General features: G+C 39.4%; 1 protein-coding gene across 4 annotated transcripts in view; it reads right to left on the bottom strand.

Moving 5' to 3' along the window:
* The window catches only part of OMA1 (OMA1 zinc metallopeptidase), a 103,713-nt gene that overhangs the window by 18,539 nt on the left and 68,092 nt on the right, over positions 1-17,082 (bottom strand). For all 4 annotated transcript variants that reach the window (XM_081258405.1, XM_081258407.1, XM_081258404.1 and 1 more), the window contains exon 8: positions 15,319-15,468. In XM_081258405.1, the coding sequence (XP_081114531.1) occupies positions 15,319-15,468 (150 nt within the window). The remainder of the gene's footprint in view (positions 1-15,318; positions 15,469-17,082) is intronic.

Genomic DNA, 17,082 nt, shown 5'->3' with positions numbered 1-17,082 from the left:
CATAACCCAAGACAACTAGTAAGTCAAATTAATCATTTTTCCTACATATTCTATTATTCTCCATCCCCTTCCTCCTCACCAAGGAAAGGATGGCATAGAGTTGGTGAGAGGAGAAATAATACAAAATTCAGTATAAATGCTTTCAGTTGTAAGAAAAATCTTTCAAGTAAATTTCTACCCTGGGTTATCATACAGTTTCTCTTATTCACACCTATTCATATTGTATAATGATACTTACAGAAGGAAAATTAAATAAGGTATTTCGAGGACAACGTATGGTATATATATATACATTTAAAATCTGAACATTGTAACTATAATTTCAAAACTGTCATACTATTAAACATCAACAGGTTGATATAACATCTGTTCTTCAGTTTTTCTCCCAAGTTGTTATGGTAACCGAATATGTGGAACATGTGTTTCCTAAATTTAACTGATTATTTCAAGTAAATAAAATTATAACATATCATATTATTAACTACAAATAATATTATTACTATAACCCTATATTTATCCTTTTTAAATGCTAGTGGATCACAGGATTATATTTAACTAGGCATTTACACATGCTTTATCTCAGAATTCACATTTTTTTTAAAAAAGGACATTTATTTTTCTAATTTGGGGGCGTTTTCTTGATTTAGAAACAAAACAGGGAAGGAACTAGTCTATTTTCTGAACAATATACTATACTAAAATATTCCAAAATTGTATGATTGTACTGCTTTGTAGGAGCCGTAGATCACATTCTTTTCAAACATAATTCAGATCCTGTTACTCCTCTAGTCCTCAGCTCAAAACCCTCCAGTTGGGCTTCCCTGGTGGCGCAGTGGTTGAGAGTCCGCCTGCCGATGCAGGGAACACGGGTTCGTGCTCCGGTTTGGGAAGATCCCACATGCCGCGGAGCGGCTGGGCCCGTGAGCCATGGCCGCTGAGCCTGCGTGCCCGGAGCCTGTGCTCCGCAGCGGGAGAGGCCGCAACAGTGAGAGGCCCGCGTACCGAAAAAAAAAAAAAAAACACAACCCTCCAGTGGTGTTCCATCTCTGACAAAAGCCACCCTTTTTCTTTTCTTTGCAGGGCTGTAGAGCCTGCACCCTCCACCTTCCCTTGCTTACCCCATCCAATTACACTGATTTCCTTGCTGGTCCTCAAATACCAGGCTCACTACTGCCTCAGGGACTTGTACTTACTATTCCCTCTGCCTGCAAGGTTCTTCCTCCTAGGAAGCTACATGGCTCACTCCTTCACTTATTTCAAGTCTTCATTCAAATACCATCTTCCCAGAGAAACCTCCTCTGACCCAACCCCATTTCTTTTTTTCTTTTTTTTTTTCTTTTTTTTTTTTTTTTTTGCGGTAGGCGGGCCTCTCACTGTTGTGGCCTCTCCCCTTGCAGAGCACAGGCTCCGGATGCGCAGGCTCAGCAGCCATGGCTCACGGGCCTAGCCGCTCTGCGGCATGTGGGATCTTCCCAGACCGGGGCACGAACCCGTGTCCCCTGCATCGGCAGGCGGACTCTCAACCACTGCGCCACCAGGGAAGCCCTTTTTTTCTTTTTTTAACATCTTTATTGGAGCATAATTTGCTTTACAATGGTGTGTTAGTTTCTGCTGTATAACAAAGTGAATCAGCTATGCATATACATATATCCCTATATCTCCTCCCTCTGCATCTCCCTCCCACCCTCCCTATCCTACCCCTCTAGGTGGTCACAAAGCACCGAGCTGATCTCCCTGTGCCATGCAGCTGCTTCCCACTAGCTATCTACTTTACATTTGGTAGTGTATTATATGTCCCTGTCACTCTCTCACTTCATCCCAGCTTACCCTTCCCACTCCCCATGTCCTCAAGTCCATTCTCTATGTCTGCGGTTTTTTTCTGTTTTTTTTTTTGTTTTTTTAAACATCTTCATTGCAGTATAATTGCTTTACAATGGTTTGTTAGTTTCTGCTTTATAACGAAGTGAATCAGTTATATATATACATATGTTCCCATATCTCTTCCCCCTTGCGTCTCCCTCCCTCCCACCCTCCCTATCCCACCCTTCTAGGTGGTCACAAAGCACCGAGCTGAAAAAAAAAAAAAGGTCATAGAGAACCTAGGGGTAAGACGGGAATAAAGACATGTCTGCGTGTTTATTCCTGTCCTGCCCCTATGTTCTTCAGAACTTTTTTTTTTTAGATTCCATATATATGAGTTAGCATATGGTATTTGTCTTTCTCTTTCTGACTTACTTCACTCTGTATAACAGACTCTAGGTCCATCCACCTCCCTACAAATAACACAATTTTGTTTCTTTTTATGGCTGAGTAATATTCCACTGCATATATGTGCCACATCTTCTTTATCCATTCATCTGTCGATGGACACCTAGGTTGCTTCCATGTCCTGGCTATTGTAAATAGAGCTGCAATGAACATTGTGGTACATGACTCTTTTTGAATTATGGTTTTCTCAGGGTATATGCCCAGTAGTGGGATTGCTGGGTCGTATGGTAGTTCTATTTTTAGTTTTTTAAGGAACCTCCATACTGTTCTCCATAGTGGCTGTATTAATTTACATTCCTACCAATAGTGCAAGAGGATTCCGTTTTCTCCACACCCTCTCCAGCATTTATTGTTCGTAGATTTTTTGATGATGGCCATTCTGACCAGTGTGAGGTGATATCTCATTGTAGTTTTGATTTGCATTTCTCTAATGATTAGTGATGTTGAGCATCCTTTCATGTGTTTCTTGGCAATCTGTATACCTTTCATGTGTTTGTTGGTAATCTGTGTATCTTCCTTGGAGAAATGTCTAGTTAGGTCCTAAGCCCATTTTTGGATTGGGTTGTTTGTTTTTTGGATATTGAGCTGCATGAGCTGCTTGTATATTTTGGAGATTAATCCTTTGTCAGTTGCTTCATTTGCAAATATTTTCTCCCATTCTGAGGGTTGCCTTTTTGTCCTGTTTATGGTTTCCTTTGCTGTGCAAAAGCTTTTAAGTTTCATTAGGTCCCATTTGTTTATTTTTGTTTCTATTTCTATTTCTCTAGGAGGTGGGTCAAAAAGGATCTTGCTGTGATTCATGTCACAGAGTGTTCTGCCTATGTTTTCCTCTAAGAGTTCTATAGTGTCTAGCCTTACATTTAGGTCTTTAATCCATTTCGAGTTTATTCTTGTGTAAGGTGTTAGGGAGTGTCCTAATTTCATTCTTTTACATGTTGCTGTCCAGTTTTCCCAGCAGCACTCATTGAAGAGGTTGTCTTGTCTCCATCGTATATTCTTGCCTCCTTTATCAAAGATAAGGTGACCATATGTGCATGGGTTTATCTCTGGGCTATCTATCCTGTTCCATTGATCTATATTTCTGTTTTTGTGCTAGTATCATACTGTCTTGATCACTGTAGCTCTGTAGTATAGTCTGAAGTCAGGGAGCCTGATTCCTCCAGCTCTGTTTTTCCCAACCCCATTTCAAACAGCTATTCCAGCACCATGACCACCTCTGCTCACACATTACCTATCTTCTACGGAATGTACTGTGTCCTCCCCAAATTCATATGTTGAAGCTCTAATTCCCAGTGTGATAGTATTTAGAGATGGGGCCTTTGGGAGGTAATGTTTAGATGAGGTCATAAGGGTGTGGCCCTCAGGATGGAATAGTGCCCTTATAAAAAGAAAAGACACTAGTGCAATCACTGTCTCCACCAAGTGGGACATAGGGAGAAGGCAGCTAGCTGTCTGAAAGCCACGAAGAGAGACCTCACCAGAAACCAAACTAGCCATAACCTTAATATTGGACTTCCAGCCCTCAGAATTGAGAAAAAGTGAATTTCTGTTGCTTAAGCCAGAATCCTGACCTTGTACTTCTAGCCTTCAAGCCTGTGAAGAAATGAATTTCTGTTGCTTAAGCTACCCAATCTATGGTATTTTGTTATGGCAGCCCAAGATAATACACTACTCCTCCTCCTTTATTTTCCTCCCTAACACTTATTACTGACTAACATACAATATATTGGTGATTTATTCTGTACAGTACTAGTTTATTCTATTCATTGTCTGTCAACCTTTACTACAGAATAAGCTTCCTGAAGGCAGGGTGTTTTGTCTATTTTGTCACTGAACCTACAATTCCTACAATCTGGCACATAACAAGTAATCAATAAATATTTGTTGAATGAATAAAATACAGATTTAAAACATTTCAAATGTTGATATGGTACGGTAAGAAATAATACATTTCTGTGATGATATTCAAGGAAAACATTAAAGAAATATGCAATCTTTAATAAGTTAAATTAAAAAAAAAATCAAAGTTACCAAGATTTGTATTCTCAGAGGACCAAAGAATCTTTCCTGATTTTCTTGACCTTTTCTCCTCCTATGAACCTTATCTACTACAGGCTCTGTCTTCCTCTTACCAATTCAATGTGGAATCCACTTAATACTGCTAACTGTCTAGGATTATTTTCTTTGCTTATTTCCTAAGTGAACTTGCTCTCACTGCTTCAACTATCACCTTTTTTTGGTGACTTTGAAATCCTCACCTCTGGCCTAGACACCTCTGTACTATGGTGCTCGATTCCCAACTGCCATAGAGGTATACATTACTTCAGGCATACTGTCAGGAATGTCGAAGGACATGAACTTTAGGTAGAATATAACATTGTCCTCACTTAAGTAGGAAAAAACCTTAAATAAAATCTAACCCAAAATAGGTAGTCTTTAGTAATATACAGACTCACATAATTCTATATATTGCCTGAGGAATCACTTTCTTCCATTACAGAAATTAGACCTATGATAGTAGGGAATTCCAATCTCTGAATTATGACTATGTGTTCTAATTAACAATATACTCACGCCCTAACTATCAGTTTCACTTCAACCACTGAATTATTCCCAATATTGTAGTAGAGCTTTATTACTTTCAAATTGAATTTAATCACTTGGGGGGAAAATATAAGAAATTATATGAGTTTTTCAAATTAAGTTTCTGAACTAGCATAGTTTATTTTTAGAAGAAAAATATCTCTCAATTTTTTTCTTTGCCATTGGCTTCCAAATAACATATCAGTTTCTCCAACCATTTTTCTTCATACTCACTAATCGATTGATTATTATTTTAAAGACTTTTCAAAGCACATTTATTACTTCTTTAAAGATCCTTAGTTATCTGATAATGAAATGAAAACTTGGAATTTAGGACAGGCATCAGATAAAAGTTGGGTAGAACTTATTATCCATTTTAAGCGAACCATATATTTTTAGAATTTCACTAAGCAAAAATAAAAAAGAAAGGATATTCTAAGAGAAAACCATGTGGTTATTATGGCTTTAGAGATAGGTTAAGTCTCCCAGGGTAGTATGAGGTCCCTGGGTGTTGGATGGCACTAAGAAGACTCTCAGAGTCAGTGCTCTTCAATACAAACCAGTTACTAATGAAACATGTATTGTCCCAGTCCTATGTTGTCTTTTAAGACGAATAATTACTACACATTATATCAAGTAAATTTCACTGCTGTTCCTTTCTCACATATTTTTTCTTCAAATTAAGAGTATAAGTGAAATATATTTAGGATAGGGTCTCAAGAAGCTATTTCTGGCTGTCCCAGTGTTCATAAAAGGCACAAAGTATGCTCAAAATATCAACAAATCTTGTCATCATTCCTTTCAAAATAAATCCAAAATCTGACCACTTCTCTCCTTCTCTTCTGCCTCCATAATCTCTTACCAGGATTATTGCAAGAGCCTATTAAATAGTCTTCCTGATTCCATCCTTGCCCCACTACAGCCCACACAGAAGCTCCAGTGATCATTATAAAACACTTGAGTCAGATCAAGTCCCTCCTCTGCTCAAAACCCTCTCTTAGCTTCCCATATCACTTGAAATAAGAGTCAAGTTCTTACAATGGTTTAGACGACCCTTTACCGTCTGGCCCCCGTACACCTCAATCATTCTCCCCTCCCTTACTACATTCAGCCCCAATGTCTTCCTTGCTATTCCCTGGACACACCAAGCATACTTCCACTTCAGGTCCTGTTTTTTAGGCTTAGGTTTTTAGGCTGAGGAAGCAGCCTTCAGGCTGCTTCCTCAGCCTAAAAGATTCTCCTTCCAAATACCCACAGGACTTGCTCCCCTGCTTCTTTCCAGATTCTGCTTAGTGAGGTCTTCCTTGACAAATGAACAATGACTAGTACACACTCTCTGTTTCCCAGCCTTCTCTCCTACCTTTAACCTGCTTTGTTTTTCTGCAACATGCTTATCGCTGCTTGACATGCTGTATATATGTTTGTTTGCTTGTTTATTGTTTGCATTACCTAACTAGAATGTTAGTTCCAAGAAAACAGAGACTGTTTTGCTCCTTGCTCATTCCCCAGCCATAGAACACAGAATGGTAGATTAGCAATGAACATGAATAAATATTCATGAATGAACTAATGAATCTTATGGTAGTTTCTTATCCCAAATGAGATGCAGGCTATTCGTCCTTCAAAATGTATACCACTGTATTTCTACTTTTCTTATGATAATTCATATTCTTTACTATATTAAGAATCATTTTGTACTTATCTTAACATCTGCAAATATCAAGACCACGTATTATTTCTTTTGTATCTTTCTTATAATAGGTAGTCAATGTTTCTTCATCTGAATTTGAAGACATATTTAAAGATAGTTTTATAATACATCTGTATTTGTGGTGTTATCCTTTAGCAAATAAGCCCAAAACCAATTCTTAAATTGGTAAAGAATATTCTGCTTTTATAACCAACCAGCAAATTTAATGCAAGTGAGACAGAAGAGAGCATGTAACCTGGCTTAAAGATGTCTGACATTCATTTTGTACCTATGTGGAAAGCACAGAAAACATTCTGACTGATGTTAAATCAAAAGGTTTTTAGAAGATAGTGAATACTACTTGGGATAAAGCTGCTTCAGCTTGATACATTAATGAATTCTACAAAAATAAAAGAGTAAAAGAAGGGCACATAGCACATGCTTTATTCTATCTTTTAAAAGAAATAACCAGAAAGCAAACTAATAACAAAGGATTTTTTTTTCTCTAAGAAAACAAATTCCAGTGTCACTACTGGAATTAACACCCAGTTGACACAAAATTTTTGCAGAACTCATTAACTGGTATGTTTAATGATAAGCTTAAATCACTAAGAAAAGATTATGATCAGTATGATGAAAAATATACCTTCAGTTATAGACTTTCACCAATTTTTTTTAAAGTTAAAAAGTATGATACTAAAAAGGGTAAAGCTTCACCATCAAGAAAAGTCAACTAGGGGAGAGGGGGAAGATGGTGGAAGAGTAAGACGTGGAGATCACCTTCCTCCCCGCGGATACATCAGAAATACATCTACACGTGGAACAACTCCTACAGAACACCTACTGAACGCTGGCAGAAGACCTGAGACCTCCCAAAAGGCAAGAAACTCCCCACGTACCTGGGTAGGGCAAAAGAAAAAAGAACAGAGACAAAAAGGATAGGGACGGGACCTGCACCAGTGGGAGGGAGCTGTGAAGGAGGAAAGGTTTCCACACACTAGGAAGCGCTTCCGGGGCGGAGACTGAGGGTGGCGGAGGGGGGAAGATTCAGTGCCGTGGAGAAGAGCGCAGCAACAGGGGTGCGGAAGGCAAAGTGGAGAGATTCCCGCACAGAGGATCAGCGCCGACCGGCAACACCAGCCCAAGAGGCTTGTCTGCTCACTCGCTGGGGTGAGCGGGGGCGGGGAGCTGAGGCTCAGGCTTCGGTAGGAGCTCAGGGAGAGGACTGGCGGCGTGAACACAGCCTGAAGGGGGTTAGTGCACCACGGCTAGCTGGAAGGGAGTCCAGGAAAAGTCTGGAGCTGCCGAAGAGACAAGAGACTTTTTCTTCCCTCTTTGTTTCCTGGTGCGAGAGGAGAGGGGATTAAGAGCGCTGCTTAAAGGAGCTCCAGAGACAGGCGCGAACCGCGGCTATCAGCGCAAACCCCAGGGACGGGCATGAGACGCTAAGGCTGCTGCTGCCGCCACCAAGAAGCCTGTGTGCGAACACAGGTCACTATCCACACCTCCCTTCTGGGGAGCCTGTGCAGCCCACCACTGCCAGGGTACCGTGATCCAGGGACAACTTCCCCGGGAGAACACACGGAGCGCCTCAGGCTGGTGCAACGTCATGCCGGCCTCTGCCGCAGCAGGTTCGCCGCGCACTCCATACCCCTCCTTCCCCCAACCTGAGTAAGCCGGAGCTCCCGAATCAGCGGCTCCTTTAACCCCATCCTGTCTGAGCGAAGAACAGACGCCCTCCTGTGACCTACACGCAGAGGGAGGGCCAAATCCAAAGCTGAGCCACGGGAGCTGTGCGAACAGAGAAAGGGAAATCTCTCCCAGCAGCCTCAGGAGCAGCGGATTAAATCTCCACAATCAACCTGATGTACCCTGCATCTGTGGAACACCTGAATAGACAACGAATCATCCCAAATTGAGGAGGTGGACTTTGAGAGCAAGTTTTATTATGTTTTTCCCTTTTCCTCTTTTTGTGAGTGTGTACGTGTATGCGTCTGTGTGAGATTTTGTCTGTAAAGCTTTGCTTTCACCATTTGTCCTAGAGTTCTGCCTGTCCGTTTTCTGTTTGTTTGGTTGGGTTTTTTTGGTTTCTTTTTATTTTGCGGTACGCGGGACTCTCACTGTTGTGGCCTCTCCCATTGTGGAGCAAAGGCTCCGGAAGCGCAGGCTCAGCAGCCATGGCCCACGGGCCCAGCCGCTCCGCGGCATTTGGGATCCTCCCAGACCAGGGCATGAACCCACGTCCCCTGCATCGGCAGGCAGACTCTCAACCACTGCGCCACCAGGGAAGCCCTTGTTTTTGTTTTTTTACTTAAAATTTTTTTTTCTTCTTAATAATTATTTTTTATTTTAATCACTTTATTTTATTTTACTTTATTTTCTTTTATCTTCTTCCTTCCTTCCTTCCTTTCCTTCCTCCCTCCCTCCCTCTCTCTTTCTCTCTTTCTTCTTTTTCTCCCTTTTATTCTGAGGCGTGTGGATGAAAGGCTCTTGGTGCTGGAGCCAGGAGTCAGTGCTGTGCCTCTGAGGTGGGAGAGCCAACTTCAGGACACTGGTCCACAAGAGACCTCCCAGCTGCAGGTAATATCAAATGGCGAAAATCTCCCAGAGATCTCCATCTCAATACCAACACCCAGCTTCACTCAACGACCAGCAAGCTACAGTGCTGGACACCCTATGCCAAACAACGAGCAAGACAGGAACACAACCCCACCCATTAGCAGAGAGGCTGCCTAAAATCATAATAAGGCCACAGACACCCCAAAACACACCACCAGACGTGGTCCTGGCCACCAGAAAGACAAGATCCAGCCTCATCCACCAGAACACAGGCACTAGTCCCCTCCACCAGGAAGCCTACACAACCCACTGAACCAACTTTAGCCACTGGGGACAGACACCAAAAACAACGGGAACTACGAACCTGCAGCCTGCAAAAAGGAGACCCCAAACACAGTAAGATAAGCAAAATGAGAAGACAGAAAAACACACAGCAGATTAAGGAGCAAGATAAAAACCCACCAGACCTAACAAATGAAGAGGAAATAGGCAGTCTGCCTGAAAAAGAATTCAGAATAATGATAGTAAAGATGACCCAAAATTTTGGAAATAGAATAGAGAAAATGCAAGAAACATTTAACAAGGACCTAGAAGAACTAAAGCGGAAGCAAGCAACGATGAACAACACAATAAATGAAATTAAAAATACTCTAGAAGGGATCAATAGCAGAATAACTGAGGCAGAAGAACGGATAAGTGACCTGGAAGATAAAATAGTGGAAATAACTACTGCAGAGCAGAATAAAGAAAAAAGAATGAAAAGAACTGCGGACAGTCTCAGAGACCTCTGGAACAACATTAAACGCACCAACATTTGAATTATAAGGGTCCCAGAAGAAGAGAAAAAGAAAGGGACTGAGAAAATATTTGAAAAGATTATAGCTGAAAACTTCCCTAATAGGAAAGTAAATAGTTAATTAAGTCCAGGAAGCACAGAGAGTTCCACACAGGATAAATCCAAGGATAAACATGCCAAGACACATATTAATCAAACTGTCAAAAATTAAATACAAAGAAAACATATTAAAAGCAGCAAGGGAAAAACAACAAATAACACACAAGGGAATCCCCATAAGGTTAACAGCTGATCTTTCAGGAGAAACTCTGCATGTCAGAAGGGACTGGCAGGACATATTTAAAGTGATGAAAGAGAAAAACCTGCAACCAAGATTACTCTCCCCAGCAAGGATCTCATTCAGATTTGATAGAGAAATTAAAACCTTTACAGACAAGCAAAAGCTGAGAGAGTTCAGCACCACCAAAGCAGCTTTACAACAAATGCTAAAGGAACTTCTCTAGGCAAGAAACACAAGAGAAGGAAAAGACCTACAATAACAAACCCAAAACAATTAAGAAAATGGGGATAGGAACATACATATCGATAATTACCTTAAATGTAAATGGATTAAATGCTCCCACCAAAAGACACAGACTGGTTGAATGGATAAAAAACAAGATCCATATATATGCTGTCTAAAAGAGACCCACTTCAGACCTAGGGACACATACAGACTGAAAGTGAGGGAATGGAAAAAGATATTCCATGCAGATGGAAATCAGAAGAAAGCTGGAGTAGCAATTCTCATATCAGACAAAATAGACTTTAAAATAAAGACTATTACAAGAGACAAAGAAGGACACTACATAATGATCAAGGGATCGATCCAAGAAGAAGATACAACAATTGTAAATATTTATGCACCCAACACAGAAGCACCCCAATACATAAGGCAAATACTAACAGCCATAAAAGGGGAAATCGACAGTAACACATTCATAGTACGGGACTTTAACACCCCACTAGCACCAATGGACAGATCATCCAAAATGAAAATAAATAAGGAAACACAAGCTTTAAATGATACATTAAACAAGATGAACTTAATTGATATTTATAGGATACTCCATCTAAAAACAACAGAATACACATTATTCTCAAGTGCTCATGGAACATTCTCCAGGATAGATCATATCTTGGGTCACAAATCAAGCCTTGGTACATTTAAGAAAACTGAAATTGTATCAAGTATCTTTTCCGACCACAACGCTATAAGACTAGATATCAATTACAGGAAAAGATCTGTAAAAAATACAAACATATGGAGGCTAAACAATACACTACTTAATAACGAAGTGATCACTGAAGAAATCAAAGAGGAAATCAAAAAATACCTAGAAACAAGTGACAATGAAGGCACGATGACCCAAAACCTATGGGATGCAGCAAAAGCAGTTCTAAGAAGGAAGTTTATAGCAATAAAATCCTACCTTAAGAAACAGGAAATATCTCAAATAAACAACCTAAACTTGCACCTAAAGCAATTAGAGAAAGAAGAACAAAAAACCCCAAAGTTAGCAGAAGGAAAGAAATCATAAAGATCAGATCAGAAATAAAAAGAAATGAAGGAAACGATAGCAAAGATCAATAAAACTAAAAGCTGGTTCTTTGAGAAGATAAACAAAATTGACAAACCATTAGCCAGACTCATCAAGAAAAAAAGGGAGAAGACTCAAATCAACAGAATTAGAAATGAAAAAGGAGAAGTAACAACTGACACTGCAGAAATACAAAAGATCAAGAGAGATTACTACAAGCAACTCTATGCCAATAAAATGGACAACCTGGAAGAAATGGACAAATTCTTACAAATGCACAACCTGCCAAGACTGAACCAGGAAGAAATAGAAAATATGAACAGAGCAACCACAAGCACTGAAATTGAGAGTGTGATTAAAAATCTTCCAACCAGGCTTCCCTGGTGGCGCAGCGGTTGAGAGTCCGCCTACCGATGCAGGGGATACGAGTTCGTGCCCCGGTCCGGGAAGATCCCACATGCCGCAGAGCGGCTAGGCCTGTGAGCCATGGCGGCTGAGCCTGTGTATCCGGAGCCTGTGCTCCACAACGGGAGAGGCCACAACAGTGAGAGGCCCGCGTACCACAAAAAAACAAACAAACAAACAAAAAAAGAATACAAAAAAATACAAAAAGAAATACAAAAGATCATGAGAGATTACTACAAGCAACTCTATGCCAATAAAATGGACACCCTGGAAGAAATGGACAAATTCTTAGAAATGCACAACCTGCCAAGACTGAATCAAGAAGAAATAGAAAATATGAACAGACCAATCACAAGCACTGAAAGTGAAACTGTGATTAAAAATCTTCCAACAAACAAAAGCCCAGGACCAGATGGCTTCACAGGGGAATTCTATCAAACATTTAGAGAACAGCTAACACCTATCCTTCTCAAACTCTTCCAAAATACAGCAGAGGGTGGAACACTCCCTCCCAAACTCATTCTACGAGGCCACCATCACCCTGATACCAAAACCAGACAAAGATGTCACAAAGAAAACTGCAGGCCAACATCACTGATGAACATAGATGCAAAAATCCTCAACAAAATACTAGCAAACAGAATCCAACAGCACATTAAAAGGATCATACACCATGATCAAGTGGGGTTTATTCCAGGAATGCAAGGATTCTTCAATATATGCAAATCAATCAACGTGATACACCATATTAACAAACTGAAGGAGAAAAACCATATGATCATCTCAATAGATGCAGAGAAAGCTTTCGACAAAATTCAACACCCATTTATGATAAAAACCCTGCAGAAAGTAGGCAGAGAGGGAACTTTCCTCAACATAATAAAGGCCATATATGACAAACCCACAGCCAACATCATCCTCAGTGGTGAAAAATTGAATCCATTTCCACTAAGATCAGGAACAAGACAAGGTTGCCCACTCTCACCACTCTTATTCAACATAGTTTTGGAAGTTTCAGCCACAGCAATCAGAGAAGAAAAAGAAATAAAAGGAATCCAAATCGGAAAAGAAGAAGTAAAGCTGCCACTGGTTCCAAATGACATGATACTATACATAGAGAATCCCGAAGATGCTACCAGAAAACTACTAAAGCTAATCTATGAATTCGGTAATGTAGCAGGATACAAAATTAATGCACAGAAATCTCTGGCATTCCTATACAATAATGATGAAAAATCAGAAAATGAAATTAAGAAAACACTCCCATTTACCACTGCAACAAAAAGAATAAAATATCTAGGAATAAACCTACCTAAGGAGACAAAAGACGTGTATGCAGAAAATGATAAGACACTGATGAAAGAAATTAAAGATGATACAAATCGATGGAGAGATATACCATGTTACTGGATTGGAAGAATCAACATTGTGAAAATGACTATACTACCCAAAGCAATCTACAGATTCAATGCAATCCCTATCATACTACCACTGGCATTTTTCACAGAACTAGAATAAAAAAATTCACAATTTGTATGGAAACACAAAAGACCCTGAATAGCCAAAGCAATCTTGAGAACAAAAAACGGAGCTGGAGGAATCAGGCTCCCTGACTTCAGACTATACTACAAAGCTACAGTAATCAAGAAAGTATGGCCCTGGCCCAAAAACAGAAATATAGATCAATGGAACAGGATAGAAAGCCTAGAGATAAACCCACGCACATATGGTCACCTTATCTTTGATAAAGGAGGCAAGAATATACAATGGAGAAAGGACAGGCTCTTCAATAAGTGGTGCTGGGAAAACTGGACAGGTACATGTAAAAGTATGAGATTAGAACACTCCCTAACACCATACACAAAAATAAGCTCCAAATGGATTAAAGATCTTAATGTAAGGCCCAAAACAATCAAACTCTTAGAGGAAAACATAGGCAGAACACTCTATGACATAGATCACAGCAAGATCCTTTTTGACTCACCTCCTAGAGAAATGGAAATAAAAACAAAAATAAACAAATGGGACCTAATGAAACTTCAAAGCTTTTGCACAGCAAAGGAAACCATAAACAAGACCAAAAGACAGCCCTCAGAATGGGAGAAAATACTTTCAAATGAAGCAACTGACAAAGGATTAATCTCCACAAATTACAAGCAGCTCATGCAGCTCAGTAACAAAAAAACAAACAACCCAATCCAAAAAATGGGCAGAAGACCTAAATAGAGATTTCTATTTAGATAGAAATACAGATATAAAGATTGCCAACAAACACATGAAAGAATGCTCAACATCATTAATCATTAGAGAAATGCAAATCAAAACTACAATGAGATATCATCTCACACCAGTCAGAATGGTCATCATGAAAAAATCTAGAAACAATAAATGCTGGAGAGGGTGTGGAGAAAAGGGAACACTCTTGCACTGCTGGTGGGAATGTAAATTGATACAGCCACTATGGAAATCGGTATGGAGGTTCCTTAAAAAGCTACAAATGGAACTACCATGTGACCCAGAAATCCCACTACTGGGCACATACCCTGAGAAAACCATAATTCAAAAAGAGTCATATACCAAAATGTTCATTGCAGCTCTATTTACAATATCCAGGACATGGAAGCAAACTAAGTGTCCATCAACGGATGAATGGATAAAGAAGATGTGGCACATATATATAATGGAATATTACTCAGCCATAAAAAGCAACGAAACTGAGTTATTTGTAGTGAGGTGGATGGACCTAGAGTCTGTCATACAGAGTGAAGTAAGTCAGAAAGAGAAAAACAAATACCATATGCTAACATATATATATGGAATCTAAAAAAAAATGGTCATGAAGAACCTAGGGGCAAGACGGGAATAAATATGCAGACCTACTAGAGAATGGACTTGAGGATACGGGGAGTGGGAAGGGTAAGCTGGGACAAAGAGAGTGGCATGGACATATATATATACACTACCAAATGTAAAATAGATAGTTAGTAGGAAGCAGGTGCATGGCACAGGGAGATCAGCTTGGTAGTTTGTGACCACCTAGAGGGGTGGGAGGGAGGGAGATGCAAGAGGGAAGAGATATGGGAACATATGTATAACTGATTCAGTTTGTTATAAAGCAAAAACTAACACACCATTGTAAAGCAATTATACTCCAATAAAGATGTAAAAAAAAAAAGAAGAAAAGTCAACTATACACACCAATTTATTCACTAAGACTTGCGGACTAGCTGGATTTTACTTTTCAGTCAAATCCTTTGAAAACTGATGGTAATCAAAATAGCTGATTATTTATTCTATCTTTTAAAAGAAATAACCAGAAAGCAAACTAATACAAAGGATTTTTTTTTCTAGTGCTCTTTTTCTAAGCACAAGAAGTAAAGTATTAAAAATAAATGACACAGTAAAAATAATGTCTTGCCTTACGCAGTTTAGCTTACCTGAGGTATGAGTCTATCCAAGTGCTCGGCTCGATTTCCATGAGAAGGGTGTGTAGATAACCATTCTGGCAACTTGGGAAGACCATGGAGGCTTTCTGCAAATTCCATCTGTTGCCAAAACACTGAACTTGCTCTGACGTCCACACAAGCCTAAAATCAAAATTAATAAAAGCACAAAGTAAGCTTACTTATGAGGACATTATTTTAAATTTACCTTTATGTCATTACATGTTTTAAAAATATTTTCCATTATCATTTTAATAAAAGTAGAATATGCTCATTGCTCAAAAAGAAAAAACTCAACCAATATGGTATTATGGAACTCAAAAAGAATCTTCCTCCCTTGCCCTTCACCCTACACAGCATTCAAAATAATCCCACTCCGGGCTTCCCTGGTGGCGCAGTGGTTGAGAGTCCGCCTGCTGATGCAGGGGACACGGGTTCGTGCCCCGGTCTGGGAGGATCCCACATGCCGCGGAGTGGCTGGGCCCGTGAGCCATGGCCGCTGAGCCTGCGCGTCCGGAGCCTGTACTCCGCAACGGGAGAGGCCACAACAGTGAGAGGCCCACATACCGCAAAAAAAAAAAAAAAAAAAAAAAAATAATCCCACTCCCAAAGATAACCCACTATTTTCATTCAGTATGATGGATATTAAGAACATGTATCAAGGGTAAAAATCTTCCACACGAATTAAAAAAACTTAGGTTTCATACAAAGATTTTAAAATCTAATCTGTTATTAAACTGTACTAAAGAAATTTTACTCTTCATCTATACCACTAGAATAATTAGGAAAAGACCTCAAATAAATATAAAGAAACGACAGTTTTGCCCATTTTTGAATCAGGGTTTTGTTGTTGTTGAGTTTAGAAGTTCTCTATATATTCAGATATTAATCCCTTATCATATACATGATTTGCAAATATTTCCTCCCATTCTGTGAGTTGTCTCTTTTTACTCTGTGGATGGTGTCTTTTGATACAATTTTTTTTTTTCCATTAAGTCCAATTTGTCCATTTTTTCTTTGGTCAACTGCACCTTTGGAGTCACAGATAAGAAATCATTACCAAAACCAATGTTGTGAAGCTTCTGCCCTATGCTTTTTTCTAACAGTCTTATTGTTTTGGGTCTTACACTCAGGTCCTTAAAAAATTTTGAGTTCGTTTCTGTATATGGTGTTATGTAAGGGTCCAGGTTCACTCTTTTGTATGTGAATATCCTGCTTTCCCAAACACCATTTCCTGAAAAGACTGTCCTTTACCCATTATCCACCCTCGACAAAAAAATGATTTGACCATATGTGTGAGGGTTTATTTCTGGGTACCTATTCTATTCTATTAGTCTATATGCCTTTCATGCTAATACCACATTGTTTTGATTACTGCAAATTTGTAGTTAGTTTTGAAATCAGGACGTGTGAGCCTTCTAAGTTTTGTTCTTTGAAAAAGATTGTTTTGGCTATTCAGGTCCCTTAAGATTGCATATGAACTTTAGGATGGGTTTTGCTATTTCTGAAAAAAAGAAGTGATTGGAATTTTGATAGGGATTACATTGAATTTGTAGATTGGTTTGGGTACTGACACTTTAACAACATTAAGTTTACAATCCATAAACACAGGATGTTTTTCCATTCATTTATGTCTTAAATTGTTTAAGAAATGTTTTGTAGTTTTCACCATATGAGCCTGTCACCTCCTTGGTTAATTCCCAAGTCTTTTATTCTTGTGGACGCTACTGTAAATGGAATTATTTTTGTAGTTTCCTT

The sequence above is a fragment of the Mesoplodon bidens genome (genome assembly GCF_964165515.1).
Source record: "Mesoplodon bidens genome assembly, chromosome: 2".
NCBI classification, from domain to species: domain Eukaryota; kingdom Metazoa; phylum Chordata; class Mammalia; order Artiodactyla; family Ziphiidae; genus Mesoplodon; species Mesoplodon bidens.
The sequence above is the reverse complement of the archived record's forward strand: the minus strand, read 5'-3'. Positions and strand labels throughout refer to the sequence as shown.